Source organism: Neovison vison, chromosome 7 (assembly GCF_020171115.1).
Source record: "Neovison vison isolate M4711 chromosome 7, ASM_NN_V1, whole genome shotgun sequence".
NCBI lineage: Eukaryota > Metazoa > Chordata > Mammalia > Carnivora > Mustelidae > Neogale > Neogale vison.
In genome coordinates, this window is record NC_058097.1 from 145,508,902 (window position 1) to 145,526,906 (window position 18,005).

General features: G+C 52.8%; 1 protein-coding gene across 3 annotated transcripts in view; it reads left to right on the forward strand.

Annotated features, from left to right (window-relative positions):
• GAB2 (GRB2 associated binding protein 2) overlaps positions 1-17,563 on the forward strand; it is a 191,441-nt gene extending 173,878 nt beyond the window's left edge. For 2 of the 3 annotated variants that reach the window (XM_044258444.1, XM_044258445.1), the window contains 7 exons: positions 6,973-7,565; positions 8,815-8,909; positions 10,016-10,280; positions 11,505-11,595; positions 11,837-11,936; positions 13,692-13,817; positions 14,476-17,563. In XM_044258444.1, the coding sequence (XP_044114379.1) occupies positions 6,973-7,565; positions 8,815-8,909; positions 10,016-10,280; positions 11,505-11,595; positions 11,837-11,936; positions 13,692-13,817; positions 14,476-14,619 (1,414 nt within the window). In that variant the 3' untranslated portion in view covers positions 14,620-17,563. The other variant, XM_044258446.1, reaches the window with a different exon arrangement.
• The last annotated feature ends 442 nt before the right edge of the window (positions 17,564-18,005 follow it).

An 18,005-nucleotide genomic window follows, 5' to 3' on the forward strand; every position in this document is an offset into this window, starting at 1 on the left:
TTAAATGGCTCCTCTTCCCAAATTGATCTAACGCCCCAGTGCAGTCCAAGGAAAAATCCCAGTGAAGGTTTTCATAGAAATTGATAAGCTAACTCTAAAGTTGATAGGAAATTCCAAACAAAATGATTTTTAAAAGAACTTAACAAAGTTAGAGGATTTATACTACCTGATTTCAAGACTTGCAAAACAAACAAATTTTTGTCTTCTTCAAGACTGTGTTATATTGATGAAAAGGTACAAATATAGAGTGCCTAGAACAGAAGAGTGAACCGTGCTTGTGTGTGTGCGCGCACGCTAGTGTGCACACACGTGTTGACAAAGGTGCCAACAGGGAAATGAAAGTCTTCAACAAATGGTGCTGGAACAGCCGGAGGTCCATTTAGGAATTTTAAAAATAAATAAATAAAACCTCATTGATACCATACTACTCAAAAGTTAAATGCATCAAAGACCTAAATGTAAAATCTGATAGTATGAAATTTCCAGAAAAAAAATATCTCTGTGTTCTTGATATAAGCAAAGATTTTCATCATAGGATACAAAAAGGGGAATCCTAAAAGAAACTAAATTGATGAAGTAGTTGAATCAAAATCAAAACTTTTCTTCTGGGACGCCTGGGTGGCTCAGTTGGTTGGATGACTGCCTTCGGCTCAGGTCATGATCCTGGAGTCCAGGGATCGAGTCCCACATCAGGCTCCCAGCTCCATGGGGAGTCTGCTTCGCTCTCTGACCTTCTCCTCGCTCATGCTCTCTCTCACTGTCTCTCTCTCTCAAATAAATAAATAAAATCTTTAAAAAAAAAAACAAACTTTTCTTCTTCGAAAGACCCCACAAAATGCCAAGGCACAAAATATGAAAAAATACTCAAAACAAATATATCTGACAAAGGATTTATTTCTAGGAAATATAAAGCATTATTACAACTTAAGACAACTCATTTTTTTTTTTAATGGGCAAAAGATTTGAATAGATGCTTCACTAAAAAAAGATACAGAAATGGCACAGGAAAAGATGCTGAATTGCCAGGGAAAAGTCAGTTAAAACCTCCAAGCAGGTTTTTTTTTTTTGCCTCCAAGCAGTTTTGCTTCATGTCCACAGAAGTGAGTAAAAGAAAAAAGACCGCCAATGCCGAATGTTGACAGATACACTGCTGTCCTGCTTCTGATATTCACATTACATACTAGGTGCTCTCGAAAAAAGAAATAATGCTTTACAGTTTACAAAGTGCACTCACATTAGTTACCTCATTTGATCTCTGGAATAACGTCATAGGGTTACATCTTTTTTTTTTTTTTTTTTTTTTTAATTTTAAGTAATCTCCACTCGACTCGAGCTCACAACCCTGAGATCAAGAGTTGCTCCACTGACTGAGCCAGCCAGGCACCCCTCAAAGGGTTCCTTCCGAGTGGGGACTTGGGAGAAAGAACCAGCTCATTCATCTCTGCCTAGCATAGACATAGTATGTCTGTTTGGATTACTACAGCGAAAGGATATCTACTGAGGCTAATCATAACCAGCCTTTTTCTATTCCTTCTTTCATTTATGGGGGAACCTGACATCCTGTACAATAAATTAAGTACCTTACGAATTATGTATCTTTTACTACAGTTTTAGCCATTATTCTTTCTTCAGGTACCAGATGTGCATTCGCTAAAATGACTTCAGTTCTCAAAATTTAGCTCTTCCACTGAGCAAAAATAAGTGACTCCTCAAAGTAGTAACTTAATGGGGCACCTGGATGTGCCTTCAGCACAGGTTATGATTCCCGTGTCCTGGTCTTGAGCCCAGTGTCGGGCTCCCTGCTCAGCGGGAAGCCTGCTTCTCCCTCTCCCACTCCCCCTGCTTGGGTTCCCTCTCTCACTGTCTCTCTCTGTCAAATAAATTAATAAAATCTTTTTGAACAAAAGTAGTAACTATCACCGAGGTTAGTTTTGAACTGACACCATCAAGACAAGTGGATTTTGTTTTGTTTTCTTTTGTTTTGTTTTGTCTGTCTTCCCTGGATTTATTTTTGCCCTCCAGCCTTTAAGGCCTCATTACAGACTCTAGACCTTCTCTTTTCCTGTTTCCAGGAGGCTCTTCCATCTGTAGCAGGTGATACAGTGTGGTGAGGCACAAGCCTCAGAAAGCCATGACTCTGGGGAAGGGTGGAGAGGTGGGGGATGTACAAGTTGGAAGTGATGGGATTCCAGACCGAATGCATCACAGACCCTGCCGCAGTGTTCACCAAGGGTGAAAAGTAAAATGAGACGCGGCGGTGGAGAACTTACCTTTGATTAATCGTTTCTAACTAAGACCTCTGACTCATTCACTCAGTGGCTTTGACCAAAAGCAGGGAATATACGACTTTTCGTTTCCATTGTTTCATCTCTATAACTTTGCTCTGTAACCGCAGTGAGAAGGCCGGCTCGAACTTGCTGCCGGAAGGGTTTGAGATGCCAAGATCTCCTCACCTCTTAGAGACTGTGAGACAGCATTTTATGAGTTTTCTTCCCTCGTGGGAAGGATCATGTGGGATGAGTTAAATGCAGAAGGAGGGTCCCCATGACCTCTTCAACTCCCCAGTGACGGTTACAGAACGAAGTGGTGGTGAATTTACTTATGACCATGTGTGCACTCGCTTTCTTTACATGGGAACATACCTATTAAAAGTGAGACTGGGCTCCTGATCATGAGGGTACTAGGAGTAGGATGGAAAACAGTGAAATCATGGTGTCCTGTGGTTCGTGAAATTTTATGGAAAAATACCAAAGAACTGTTGCAAAATTAAGTGGTGAGGAAAGCTAGGAGACCATTGCTAAAAGATAGGGGAGCGGTGTGAAGCCTGGAGAGGCAGCAGAGGTGACGGACTCGCCCCCCAGCAGCAGCAGGCATGGGAGCAGAGGTGGGAGCTGCGGGCTGATCCGAGTGCGCTCTCTCAGCCCTGCCTCTACCGCCGGAGAGCTCCCGCACACACCTGTTCCGGCATCTACCTGCACAGCTCGACCATTCGCGGTTTTTCTGGTGTGGTAGGCGAGGGTCACAGCAATCCTCAGAACTGTGAGGGGGACTCAGAATGGTCTTGTGGGGGACGTGCCCGACCCAGTACCGTGCTCCCTCCAGGAGCCCTCTGTCAGCCCACAGCCCTGCAAGGAAGCCTCTAGAAATCCATCGCTTCCCAGTGTTTGTCCCAGGAAATCAGCTCAGGACCTCAGGGTGACAGAGGCCTCACAGAAAGTTTATATGACAGTAGTAAACCCACAGTCCCCCCTCAGGATCTGCCGAAAGAGGGGGCACACCATAGCAATGGCTTTGAGCAGAGTCCAGGGGCTGGCACGGGGCCGTTCTGTTGCCATCCATCTCTCTGTCCGGGTGTGCAGCTTCCCTCAAGCATGTTTCCCTTGTGTAACTCCTCTCACCTGGTCCTTGAAGCGGTGGCCCACCCTTCCCCGCGCATCGGCAGCAGGGGCCCCCACGCTGGGCCCCAGGCTGGGGCAGGGGTGCGCTCCCTGGAGTGCAGGGCTGGGTGGAAGTGGTAAGACCCACCCCGAGCCGCTGGGGCAGCACCAGGCTGGCGGGGGTCCAGCAGGATGCCCCGTGTGCACAGTGGCAGGGGGGAGAAGTAACTGAACTGGAGAAGAGGAGGAGGAGGCCTGGCACCCTTCTGTAGGGCCAAAAGGCCTTTTGTGGCACTTTGCATGAAATTCTTCCTCAAAGAAGCGTTCTGGGGAAGGCGAATAAGCCAGGCCCAGGGCTGGAGTAGAGACCGGGTGGAACATGTCCAGGGCTGAGTGAGTAGCCCTGGAGCTCCAGGGCGGGATGCCCTGCGGAACGGGAGCTGGTGGGTTCTGAAGGGGAAGGGCTTCAGCCCACTGACCGGGGTGTTGGCCAAGCTCAGGAAATGGGATGGTGGCACCAACACTTCTTCATGTATTCATTTATTTATACGTTAACTTCCTCGTCCATTCGACGAGCCTTTATTCCTCATTCTCCATGGGACAGCACTAGTCCGGGTGCAGAGGAGAGAACAGAGCTAAGATACAGTTCCCTTCCTGGAGGAAATGGCGGTCTGGTGGAGGAGACCCGCACTAGTGGTCCATAACAGATAACACTTGCTACCTGCTCCCAGCAAAGTTGAGCGAGTGAGTGATTATGCCTGGAGTTAGAGGATGGGGTCAGAAACAGCTTTAGAAAGTTGGGCCAGGGAGCCTGGGTGGCTCAGTCCGTTGTCTGCCTGCACCTCAGTTCCCCATCTCAGGGTCCTGGGATCAAGCCCCATGTCAGGCTCCCTTCTCAGTGGGGAGTCTGCTTCTCCCTCTGCCCCTCCCCCCCACTCATTCTCATTCTCTCTCTCTTTCAAGTAAAATCTTTTTTTTTTTTTTAATTTTTCCATTTGTGCCAAGTTTGAGGGATAAATAGGGGTAGGAGCTTGCTAGGTAGCAGTAGGAAGCCTTTGAGATAGCATGAACGACACATCCATGCCCAGAGGCTTAACTGCCCAGGGCCCACAGGGAACAAGAGAAGTTGGACTGAGTGGATCCAAGAGTGAAGGGGAACAGAGAGAAGAAGATTGGAGAGGTGAATTAGAGCTGGAATACAACTTAGTCCTAAAGGCACTGGCACAGTGTTAGAAGTGTGTAAGCTGACAAGTCAGGAAAGTAAATGTCTGGAGGACATGGAGAGGGTCTGAGGGGTCCTGGCAGATGGTAGGAGATTAGCTACCAGCCCTTTCATTATGCGGAAGGAAAACCAGGAGGACATGAACTGGGGTGGATTCCGTAGGACGGATAGGGTTCTTGAGTGAAAAATTGTAATGGGGGGGTAACTCCTGGGTTTCTGGCTTGAGTGACAGGTGCATTCCCAAGATGGGAGAGCCAGGAAGAAGATGAGTTCATTCCTGAATCAGGTTAAGGTTCGAATAAAATTATGTGAAGCATGGAACAATGTTTAAGGTTACTCCAGGACACCTGTGGTGTTCTCCCCACCCTGCCTTAAAACCTTCCAGGGGCTCCCCTGTTCCCAGCAGCTCCAGCCTGGTCCCTGCACTGTCACCGCAGCCCTGCCTCCAAACATACTTGCTGCAGCCCGAGCAGCCTGCACTTCTTTCCCTTGCTAGGCTGTTCTAGTTCCTTGTGCCTCTCACTAGAACACCTTTCTCCTCCTCTTACCTTTTGCCTGGCCAATTTCAAGACTCACTCAAAGGTATGATCTTTGAAGAAGGCTCCCCTGACATTCTGTAGCACCACCACCAGGGGGTGGGGGGTTGTCCGTATGACTCTGTCCAGAGCTGGGTACTCACCCACTTGGTTGGTGGGATTTGGATGCATGTCCCCTCCTCCCACCTCTGTGTCCCCCAGGGTAAGAGGCATGTGTGTATCCATTGTGCCCAGCCCACATGGGAAATAGGACATCAGTAAACATTTGTTAAATGAACAGATCTCTGTCTTATAGCTACCATTGGCTCCCGCATCCTTTGTTCCAAGCACTCCCATTATCTAAGGGCTAGATGTTCCATGATCCAAGTCTGTGGCGTTGGGCTTGGCTGTGTGTGTGAAATGGAAAAGAGAAAGAGAAGGAACACAGAGGCCTAGAGAGGAGGGCCACTGAAAGTTTGGGGAGTGAAATGGAACTCCCCAGTGGTCAAGGACGCCAGTTTACAAGAGAGCCTGGCCTAGACACCTGTTTCTCCTCTTTCTAAAGTACTGGGCCCTATTTTCTATCACCATCTGGTGGCCACATCCATAAATAACAAGCTCCCCAGGAGCTTAAAGAGCTAGCAGAGGGCAAAACTTCCAGCGGATTGGCCTCAGAGGGCTCTGAGTGCCTCACCCGCCCCAGCTGTAGCGTGCAAATTTGCATGTATGCAAGACATGCTGGTAAAAAGTGCCAAGAACCTTGAATCAGATTCTTGAAGAAACTTAGAGCTTCCAGAAGGCTGAGAATCACTGTTCTAAAGGACTGTCCTAGAACAGTGATTGTATGAAATCCTAGGAGGAATCATAACGTGAGAGGGTATAGAGCATACCCGGACCCCTACTTGCTCAGAACCTCACCTTCCACTTTCCCCCAGCACCCACCTGCACACGACACAGAATCCGGCCTGAAAACCACGTTCATAAGGTCAGTGGCTCCTGGAGCTTCAGAGCCAGATGAACCCTGGAGAGCCTCTGAGACCCTCCAGGCCGTGCCTTCGGATGGGGGCTGAGTGGGGCTCACAGAGATCCTTTCACTCTCCTGGGTCTTTTTTTACCATTCAGCCTTGCCTTATTTCCCAAAAACCTACATTTTAAAACTATAATCCTCAACACTTTTTCTATCTATAATGTAGTTCCCAAACAGGAAACCATTTTTCCTATAAAATTTTAGTCTTCTGAAAAGAGCCATTTCCCCCCTGAATGCCTTTCAACAGACCATAATACCTGTTAGAAAATAAATTGATAGCTTGCATTTGAACAGTTCTTTATAACTGACAACTTCCACAGCCATTAGCAGACTTGTTTTACTATGGGGAGACAGAGACTGGGGTAAAACGTTTGCTAGCGTGTGACAGCAGTTTAAGGGTTCTTTCCATCGTCTCATAGCCTTTACCTTCCATGCAAACAGGTGGGTGGTATCACTGCCGTGTTTATTTGGAGGGGTGAGGGGTAAGAGGGACATCTGCTAACCTCAGCCATCTTGGGGGGTGAATGAAGGTAACATCAATCACATGCCTGAGCATTAGATCTACTGGAGTCTAACATCTGAACAACCTTCCACGTGTGTTTTTAGTCACGATTTTTGCAAATGCATTAACCAGAGCTCAGAAAGGGAACGTGCTTCATGCCAAGGCACACAGCTGGTAAACCATGATACGCCTCGGGCCTGCCAGTCCCTCGGCCTGGTTCTGTGCACCAGACGGTCAGCTCGGGCTCTGAACATGCCAGCTTCCCTCCGGAGTGGGCAGTCCTGGCTCCTCTAGCCTGCCCCGTCCCTCCCTTCTTCTCTCTCCTTTAGGAGTGCCAGCTTCTCTCAGGGCACGAGGGCCTCATTTCTCATGAGGAGCGACACAGCCGTACAGAAGCTTGCCCAGGGCAACGGACACTGTGTCAACGGCGTCAGTGGTCAAGTCCACGGTTTCTATAGCCTCCCCAAGCCAAGCCGGCACAATACAGAGTTCAGAGACAGTACCTACGACCTCCCCCGGAGCCTCGCCTCCCACGGCCACACCAAGGGCAGCCTCACGGGCTCTGAGACCGATAACGAGGACGTATACACCTTCAAGACGCCCAGCAACACCCTGTGTCGGGAGTTCGGGGACCTCCTCGTGGACAATATGGACGTGCCAGCCACCCCGCTGTCAGCCTACCAGATCCCTAGGACGTTCACGCTGGACAAGAACCACAATGCCATGGCAGTGGCCACTCCCGGGGACTCGGCCATCGCTCCCCCACCCCGGCCTCCCAAACCAAGCCAGGCAGAAACACCTCGATGGGGCAGCCCTCAGCAGAGACCCCCAATCAGCGAAAGCAGCAGATCCATCTCTGCCGCGGCCACCATCCCCAGGCGCAACACACTCCCAGCCATGGACAACAGCCGACTGCACCGAGGTTGGTAAAAACCCCAGCCGCGACCCTGTGGGGAGGGAGGTGGCTTGGGAGTTCTCAGTAATTTTCCAGTCCTTGGTTATCCCTGCTGAGGAGATGTAAGGCCCACCCAGGGCACTGATACTCACAGGTTCAGGGACCTTGTACCCAAACCCCTTCCTGGCTGGTCCTCCAGCCCCGGAGGCTATTGGCAGATGCCTGACATGCAGGAGCATAGCTGACCCTGCCTCAGCAGTTCCTCTTCTCTTCAGGGAGCTGGACCAGTTTGGGTTGACCACAACACAACTTATTATGAGTTTGGAAGACCAAATCACAGTATTTGATTCAATATAAATCAAAGATGGAAAAAAATAAATATAGAGGACCAGTTCGAATAAATATAGAGGACACAGCCAAACCTGTGTGGACTACTAACACAAATTTTGAGCTACTGAATATTTTCTAAGCCACATATGAACCTCTTTGGGGAAAGTCTGGACTTTAAGTGTATAAATTTCATGGTCACTAATTTCCCCTGAGCATATTCCAACCCTGAATAAGTGTCCTCTGTTTGACAAAAAAAGTACAGTAATATTAATTCCTTTCATTTTGTATCGTGCCACATAGCTTGCAAAGCCTGCTTCTGTCCATCCTGTTGTCTAAGTCACGGAGTGACCTGAGTGTGTGGTGGGAGAAAGCCTCAGTGTCCCCATCTCACACGAGGCCTATGGTAGTCAGGAGACATATTCAGGATTGCAGCGTCCATCGGGGACAGAGATGGGACTCAGACCTGGGCTTCTGAGTCTTGGCTCAGTCCTCTTTCAGTCCATCGACTACCTGATCAATCACCTTGGTGCTTTGGAATTGAAATGATACTGACGCACAGAAGACCCGTCCCTCCCCTTCAGAGAGCTCCCATCCAGTTGGAGAAATAAAACCAACATCTGTAAATTAGTCCAGGATCATTATTCCTATAATCCTCATAGAAGCGACGGCGGGGAGGAGCGGGGCAGGCGTCGAATGCCGCAGCGGGTGGAGCAGAGGGGTGTAGCTGAGGCAAGGAGTCGTTAAGGAGGGATCCTCTCTAGGCGTCAACACCGCAGCTGGATCGCCGAGCCGGGGAGGAATTTTTGAACTGAGGAATGATGGGACGGAATAGCTTATCACGTGGGTTGGAGAGTGGTTATCTGCCGGTGTTATCAGCGAGACCCGGAGCAGCCCTGCCGAGGGTCTGGGGAAGTATTAGCACACGGGTCTCCTTTCCTCTCTCTAGCGTCTTCCTGTGAGTCCTACGAGTACCCGCAGCGCAGTGGCGAGAGTGCAGGCCGGCCTGCCGAGTCCATGAGTGATGCGGTCGGTTCTTTCCTGGTGAGTGGGGGTTAGCCGGGGGTCCTCAGGCCACCCTGGTGGGGTGAAGTCAGACCCCAGGGAGCAAAAAGTACAGCTCACAGGAGTGGTGGCATCTCCCTCTTGGGTCCCTGCCTGCTTTCTTGTCTCCGCCCAGATGCCTGGGTTGGGTTTTCAGAAAGTAAGATACAGGTAAGTATCTGGTGTGGAAGGACTGAGTGTACTTAGGAACCTAGATCACAAGGCTCGCCGCCCTCCAGGTCAGTAGACCGGGTCTAGAATGCAGAAGCCCCAGGCTCTGGGATGGGGAACCTGAGGCAGCAGGCTCCTCCCCGAGGCACTACCCAGGAGAGGGGCTACAGCATGGGGGGTGGGTTGGAGAGTGGGAGGGTGGAGGCGGCAATGTGCTCAGAAGCAGTCTTTGTGGCAGAATTAGGGTCTGAGTGCAGGATCCTAGGCTGCCCCCTGCGGGGGGCTGACCGCAGCTCTCCAAGCCAATGAGGGGCCTGGCGTACGCCCACTGAAATGATGAAAATTGGGTAACCGAAGCAGAAGCCGCTTGTCTGTGTGGACAGACAGGGCAGGAGTCGGAGCTGGGGGACTGCAGTGTATAACTTGGTGGCAGCTCCGACTGCCACTGGCGGTCACCCTGAGAGCTGGCCGGGGGGAGCACACTGGCCCAGACCTCACTGGCTAGGGCCCAGGTTTCTCCAGGCTCCTGGCCCTGCTCGGGCTTCAGATGCAAGCCCGCTGATGGGGATTCTGGACCTGAGATGAAGGGCAGGTCCTAGAACAAACCTATACAGTCCATGGCCTGTGCCACCCTCAGCCTGGGCAGGCCCCCACAAAGCCTTGTGCACCCGGGCACCAGGGCTGTTTTATACTAGAGGATTGTTATACATTACAAGTGGGTCTCAGGGGATTGTGGAAACTAGAAGGGACCCCCAGACCTCGTTTCTTTCTGCCTCTGACTGTGCTTTCCTGCTTGGTTTTCCCAGGGCCTGCCTATCAGCTTCCTGAGGCAGCCAACTCAGTCATAATTCTCCTCACCTTGCACACGGATTCCCCCTCCCTTCCTGTTTCTTCTCACTGGTTACCACTCTGTTTCTTCACTACCCCCCTCCCAGCCCGGGAAAACAGCCGTGGGCCGGTCAGAGAGCAGCAATTCCGAGGACAACTACGTGCCCATGAATCCAGGGTCCTCCACCCTGCTGGCCACGGAGCGAGCAGGCGATAACTCCCAGAGTGTCTACATCCCCATGAGCCCTGGACCCCACCACTTTGAGGCGCTTGGCTACCCCTCAGCAGCCCTTTCTATGCACCGGGGCCCCAGCCGAGGGAGTGAGATCCAGCCACCCCCTGTCAACCGCAACCTCAAACCTGACCGGAAAGGTGAGTCTTCTCTTTCCCCCGTCCCATCTCTGGACAGGGTCCAGGAGCTCTCTGGATTCATTTAGGAATCGGGTGATTAGTGAACTTTCCTTGCCAGAAGCATTAGCCTCTGGGACCTAAACCACCCCCCAATTCTCACATACACAAAGTTCGTTCCAATGGCCCAGCAGCTTAGGGACTGGCTGCCAGGGTAGCCTTGATGGGCAGGGGTGCAGGCACCAGAAGGACGAGACACGGTTTCCAGCTCTGCCACCGGGATTAGACGCCAGTCGTTCTGTGTGCCTGAGCCTTGTTTCTCTTCTGACAACGATGAACACTTGTCCCGCAGACCACTGAGCAGCACAGATAATGTCTCAAAGTGCCTTGTAAAGTATAAACTGCCTTTGGAGGACAGAGGCCGAGTATTAGAACTGGCAGAACGGGCTGTTACAGGATACACTGTGCTAGAAAGGCGTGAGCCTGCAGACCGGCTGCCTATGGGCTGGAATCCTCATTCAACTTCCTGGGGTGCGACTTCGGGTAAATCCTTCCACTCTCCTGAGCTTCAGTTTTCTTACCTGTGAAATGGGGATAGTGGTGCGCTTCAGAGGAAAGCATCTAGGACACTAAGTCTGGTATGCAGCAGGTGTTCAGGAAAGCTAGATCCGTGCCCCCTGTGGTTCGAGTTCACAGCCTGCTGTTCCCTTAGTCTGCTGGCCGGGGATGAGTGGCAGGAATTCAAAGGGAGAAGTAGGATGACCAGGCAGCACACCCCCCGCCCCCAGGTGGTCTGGTCAATGGAGAATTCAGATCTTAGCGTTTGAAGTGAAGCCTTTACAGCCTCGTGCATTCACCTTCCTCCCCTGCTGGCTCCACCGCCCTGATCCACGAGTGGCAGGGAAGGGTCACAGTGACTTTCTCCATCTCTGTTACCATCTCTTGTTTTGATATAGAGCCACAGATCTGGGGAGAACAGTCTGTTGTCAGACTCAATGTCTCCATTTTGGATTCTAAAAATGTGATCGCTACAGAATATGCTTGCAAAGAAAATAATCAGAATCTTAAGACACAACTTCAGGGCCTAGCAATATAGGCAAAGATCACAGAGCCTGCTGAGCCTCAGTTTCCCTGTGTAAAAGCAGGAGTACGAAAGCATTTGTCAATAGACTTGTGTGTTATGTGGACATGCGTGTCTGTGTGGCATTGTCTTCAGTGACTGATCGTTTGACTCTGTTCCTGCTCCAGTAAAGCCAACACCACTTGACCTGAGAAACAACACTGTCATCGATGAGCTCCCCTTCAAGTCACCCGTCACCAAGTCTTGGTCTAGGGCCATGTGAGTGTCCATCTGGGGAAGCCGGAGCCTGGGAGAGGGTTGTGAAGGCTGAGTCAGGAGAGCGGCAGTCTGAAGCTCAGGCCGCCGGTAGCCGAGCGGTCTCTGGGACTTGGTTTCTGGCTCTGTGACGGGGATTGGGGGTGGGGGGTGGGTATTGCACCTGGAGTGGGGAGCTCTGAGGGCAGAGTCTGAGGGTGAGGACTGAAAGCTTCCCAAGGTCACGGTCTTCTCCCCACCACAGCCACACCTTCAATAGTTCCTCCCAGTACTGCCGCCCCATCTCCACCCAGAGCATCACCAGCACAGACTCCGGGGACAGCGAAGAGAACTACGTCCCTATGGTGAGTCCTCTGCGCTCCACAGGAGTGAGTCTGCCGGTCCCCTGCGGGATGGGACTACTTTGCTGTGCACAAGTGTGTCGAGCACAGCGGGGTCGTCATCAGAGGCCAGGAGGACAGGATCCCTGCCCTCGAAGAGGCTGCACTCTTAAAGGGCCTAGAACTTTCTCACAACTTTGACATGGGCGGAGAGGCAGTGCTGTGGGGACACACTTGCAGGGAGAAGGGAGGCAGCCATGTAGGCAAGAGGCGCGGGGTTGGAGGCACAGAGGAGGAGGAAAGTGGTTAACTATGGCTACAGCTGGAGATTGGGCTGGCTGCAGCTTATAAATGACCCCAAATGCAGTCTAGTCTTGGGAAGCCTGGGCTTTCCCTGTGGGCCACAGGGAGCCACAGAAGGTTTAAAAGGCCAGGTAATGAGACCAGTGCCTCAGAACTATCCCTGGGAGCCTACAGAGAATGACTAGAGTAGCCTGGACACACGTTACCATGATGCGCAGTGGTGAAGGCGATGACAGAGGGATAAACACTGTCCGCACGGGAGAACTTGCCTCCCTGACGTTTTCGTTGAACAGGGAGTAGCTGCCCAGCTTCTGTAGCTGCTACATCCGTACTGGAGCAACAGTCAGCAGCCAGGAAATAGAACACAGGACTGTTGCCATTCTCATTAGAATAAGACTTCAGGAAAACTCCTAGATGTTGGTCTTGGTGCCTGGACGGAGAGAGGAGCCAAGAGTGTCCCCCCTTGCAGAGCCGGTGCAGGAGCCCGGGGAGAAGGCTACCCTGCTTGGATCCTGGAGAGGCAGGAGCCAGGGCCATTGGGAGCCAGCTGCTTCGGGGAGACTGCCCTGTTCGAGGCCAGAGATGGGAGATTCGGAGAAGCAGGTGTGGTGCCACCTGCTTTCCAACCTCCAGGGCATAAAGGAGGGGTGCCCCGTGTTGGGGACCAGCAGGCAAACACAGGGTCGGTCAGGGAGCCAGTGGAGGAAACTGGGCCAGCTGCCCCGGGAGGGAGGCAGGCAGCACGGTACAGCGGGACTCAAGTGGGTCTGGGAGCCTGACAACAGACTTGGTTCCCAGCCCCACTCGCCAGCTGGACAAGCACAGGCAACTTTTCTTTTCCCAGGTTGAAATGACACAAATTTATTCTCTTACTGTTCGGGAGGTCAAAAACCCAAAATGGGTCTTACAGGACTAAAACCAAGGGGGTAGCAGAGCTGTGTCCTTTCTAGAGGCTCCAAGGGAGAATCTGATCCTTGCCTTCTTCAGCTTCTAGAGGCTGCCTGTGTGCCTTGGCTGGTGGCCGCGTCAGCAGCCCTGTCCCTCCGGCCTCAGCTTCTCCGATGCGGATGCTCCTGCCTTTCTCCTTTACTTAAAAGGACCCCTGTGGTTACACGGGGCACAGCGGGGCAGTGCAGGATGATCTCCGTCTGATAATCCTTAATTTAACCACACGGGCAGAGTCTCTTTGCCATGTAAAGTAACATCTCCACTAGTTCTGGGGACTAGACACAGACGTGCTGGGGACAGGCGTCAGGCCACTCCTCTGAACCATAGTTTTATCTTTGTTTTAAACAAGAATAGTAAGAATAGCTACATCCCAGGATCCTTATGAGGGTTTAAATGAGGACATGAGCAGCCCCTGGCCCAGCGCAGGACTCTGAGTGGGCACTCCACGCCCAGAGGTGTGGGTTTTTCCAGGTGGTGGGTTCATCTGCTTTCTACACTTACAAATGGTTTTTCTCTCCTTTGTAATAGCAAAATCCAGTGTCTGCATCTCCCATTCCCAGTGGCACCAACAGTCCTGCCCCGAAGAAGAGCACGGGCAGTGTTGATTATCTTGCCCTGGACTTCCAGCCGAGCTCCCCCAGCCCCCACCGCAAGGTACCGCCACAGCCTAGCCCTTGGCCTTGTGCTGCCTGACTGCTTTTCCTTTAGTCTGGGTCTTAGAGGCATGCCGCCTCTGAAAGCACAGGGGCTCGAGTTCTGTCAAGCCTTCTCAGCCAGTCCATCCCCCATGTACCAGTGAGCAAATGGGTACAGGCCAGGAGCCGTGATCCGCTCAGGGTTACAAAGGGAATGAGTGACAGAGCCAAGCCGCAAGGATGCTGTGTCCTGGTCTTGAGCTTCTGAGAACTGGCGAGGTGCATCCACTGCCTTTGGTACAGGGACCTGCAGCAGAGACTCCCGGGCCCCAGGAAGCACACTCAGCTGCCCAGTGCAGCCAGCCCAGTGCAGGCTGGCTGCCAGTGCTCCCCTCTGGCGGGTGCTTGTTTGCACCTGGCAAATTTCTTCATAGGGAGGTGGGTGGAGGCCGAACTGAAGGCCAGGGTCCCCTGGGGGCTGGGAAACCAGGAGTGCTGACGAGGGCTGTTGCAGTCCAGGAGAGATACGGGGTGGGCTGTAAAGGCTCCTTTAAGAAACAGAATACAGGCTCCTGATGCCCATCTCCTCTCCCCTTCAGGCAGCTCAGAAAGAGACCCCCCATCCCTGTTCCCCACCATCCGGATAACTCACAGCCACCTCCCCATTCTGTCCTCAGCCGTCCACGTCATCTGTCACTTCCGATGAGAAGGTGGACTACGTTCAAGTGGACAAGGAGAAGACCCAGGCCCTGCAGAGCACCATGCAGGAGTGGACAGATGTGCGGCAGTCCTCGGAGCCTTCCAAGGGCGCCAAACTGTGATACAGGGCCACCGCAGCATCTCCAGTGCTGGCTCCTCTCCTCTACCCCCACCTCCCAACTCACACAATCTCTCCTCTCCCAGTGCCCCCTCCTACCACTCTGGCCTTCAAAGCACTTGATGTCAGGGACCCTGAACCCCTCTCCTAAGAGGAGAGGGCCTGATCAAGGCACTTCCTCTGCCCACTCGGGGCCCCCCTTTGATTTTTACCAGTAACGGCCATGCCTCTACCCACCTTAGTTAGAGCTATTGCCAAAAAACATCCTTCAGCCTCTTCCTGTCCTTTAGACCTGAACACCTAATAGGCTTTGGGAGGGGCTGGGGCTCTGAGCCAGATTCCACACCTCACTTCCGGTCCTAGCCCTCCAGCTACTGGCCTACCTCTCCTTCAGTCCCAGAAGATGCCACATTGTCTCGCTGACCCAGGGAGCCCAGGACCAGCAGAGCAAAGTGGACATGGACTTCATCCTTGTCTTGGTAGAGCAAGGCAAGGCCCCCAAAAGGTGAAGTTGAGAAGGAAGGTTAGCGGTGGTCTTGAGGGACACAGGAAGGAGGTCCTGGATGCAAAAGGCAGGTGATACGGACAGGAGTCCTGCCCCTGTGTAGTTGGAATGGGTTCGGAGAGGCAGAGGGAGGAGGACACAAGGGAAGGAAAACAGAGGAGGATGGGCAGGGGTGACCAGGGCCCCTAGTCCAGTGGCGCACCTAGGCGCCCCCTCCATGGGCGTACAGGAGGGGCTAGGGAGGTGTGGGGTGCTGCAGCCAGTGCAAGGTGGAGAGGGAGTGTGGGGCAGTGGGTAGGTACTGCAGGGGCTACCCCTGAGGGGCTGGCCGCTGTAGTGGGGAGGGAGCAGCAAACGTGCCTCTGCAGGACAGGTGGTGGGGGAGCGCAGATAACTGATGGGCTGAGAGGCAGGAGGTGGACAGTGCAGCTGGGGGCAGGGGGTGGGGGTGGGGTGGAAAGCCGGGGCAATGCCTGGGGCTGCAGGCCAGAGCGGTGAGTGTGAGGGTCATGGGGAAAGCATTGCAGGGGAGGGTGCAGCCAAGAGGATGTTGGGGAGGGCTGGGGCTTCTGATGCAGCCTAAGCCAGTAGGAGTATGGTCCCGGGAGCCCTGAGCCATGTTGGATTCAGACCTGGTCCCTGGGAAGGGAGAGGCCAGACCTCTGCTCCTGTGGCTTAAAGGCCCCGCATGAGCTGTGTCCTCCCCCACCAGGTATTTTGTCCTAAGGTGAGAAGGACAGATCTGAATCTTTTGCCGATGGTTCTTGCCCAAATCTTCCAGGGTTGCCGAGGTCTCATATCACCCTGGGATGAACAGATCTCATTCCTACAGAAAAAAATACTTCCCACCACGGCTGACGGAGGTGGCTACCGCTCACCTTTGGGTTCCCGTGAGCATACACCTGGCCATGGTCTCAGAAGCCCCACTCCGGCCAGGAGGATTTTCTGCACGCTCTCCTAGCAGTTCAGCTCAACTCGGCGGACACTGACGAATGGCTGCCGGAGCCAGGTTCTGGGAATTCGAGAATTTGTGCACTTGAGGTGGGGGTAGGGGAGACCCAAGGGCACAGGATATTGGTAAGGGCCGTGAGAGAGACTGGAAGCAAGGCTACTTCAGGATGGTAGTGCAGATCAGGGATAGGTGATGTCTGGGAAAAGGGGGTGCTGAGATGGGCTCGAGAGTCAGGAAGGAGGGCAGGGCAAAGCACTGGGGCTGATGGCAGTGGCTGACACTGTCCCTTTAAGGCCCTCGCTGCAGGGTCTCCTAGGGCAGAGCATTGAGTGGCGCTGCCTTGTGACCCAGGTGCCAGCACTTTGGACTACGAATGAAACGGAATGTTCAAATCTAGTGTCCAAGGAGGCCTCCTTCCAGCTCTTGGTTCCCGCAGCTCCCAAGCCCTCAGAGTGGAGGTGGAGGGGCAGAGACAGAAGGACGTGTAAGAGGACGATGGCCTGGTGAATGTAGAGACTCGGACCTCCCCCAACCCGGTGTCTAAATACACACCTGCCTGTTCAGTTTAGCTCCCTGGTGGCCTGGCAAGGGCAGACCCAGGACGCACGGTGCCTGGGCCAGCAGGAGCAAGCAGCAGAGAGGGAGGAAGAGTTCCAGGGAGTTGAGCAAAGCAAGGTCCCAAGGAGCCACCGCCTGTGAAAGGGTGGTTCCATCAGAGGGTGGCTGAGGCCCTTCCAGGCTGTTTCCCTGCAGGGTTCTGGCTCACCGGGGACGGGCAGCACCCAGGGCCTTCGTCAGTCTGCCCGGTCCCCTTCCCGAGATGGGACTTTGAAGACTTCTACATTTGAAACCCTTCAAATATGCCCCATTCATAGGAGAGAAGCACAACCATTCCCGCTCTGCAGTGAGTGGAGCAAGGGCTTGCCCCGGCCGACCCACCCCTCACCCCCTTCCAAGAGCTCTGGCGTAGTTCGCACCCCGTGAGGAAGCGAGGCTGGGCCCAGGAGCACTGCAGCTCCCTCCTCCGGGAGCCAACTTCTGGGACTTTGCAAGCTCCCTGTGCTGCCTGTGGAGGGGCCCCCTCGAGGTGCAGGCTGTCCTGTGATAGTTGGTGGTGTGTATTCTTGTGTGTTGGTTACACATGTCTTGAAATTTAGAATCATTTCACACAGAACTGTCTGTCAGGAAGAGAAAAGGGGCTAACAGCCCAGTCTTAGGTTCTTGCCCTGTTATACCATTTTAAAATCGACATTTAATTTTTCAAATCACTGTTGGTGCCTAATCACTTAAGTTATTAATTTATTCTGTTTTCTCTTTTAAAAATGTGTAACATGTATTTATCCTGTGCGTAGGTCTGGGGTGGGGTGGGAATGTGTTCTTGTGAGTCCTGGTTTTGCTGTGGTGACACACGGCACAGGCCTGGAGCTTGCAGGGCCCTTTTTACGTGGTGTTGGAGCAGGACAACAATAAAGTCCATTAGAAGCAACCAGAGAAGGCTGCTGGAGCCTGCCTTGTCTGAAGGCGCTGGGGAGGGAACCCGCCTGCATAGAATCCCTGCCTGGGGGCCACCCACGTATCAGCCTACTCCCAGCTCTTCAGGGCCCCCGTGAAGATAGGGGCCATTCTGCTCCCTTTCATTTTAATAGGGAGTAACGGGGCCCTCATCTTGACTGGGAACGAGAATGAATCCTTACCTTGGAATGTGTGTTCCTGATGTAGAAAATGGAAACTGTAACTTCCACCCATTCATCTTAGAAGGTGCACGGAGTGTAGAGATGAATTCTGGGCATGACTTGGTCTCTGCCAGACTACCAGCCCAGTTTCGCTGATTCCTAAGGTCTGATGTCTCAAGCCTCTGGGACATAGGCCAAAAATCACCTCCTCCACCTCCAGCACTGGCCAGCCAGCCCTTGCAGTCCCTGGCCACACCATG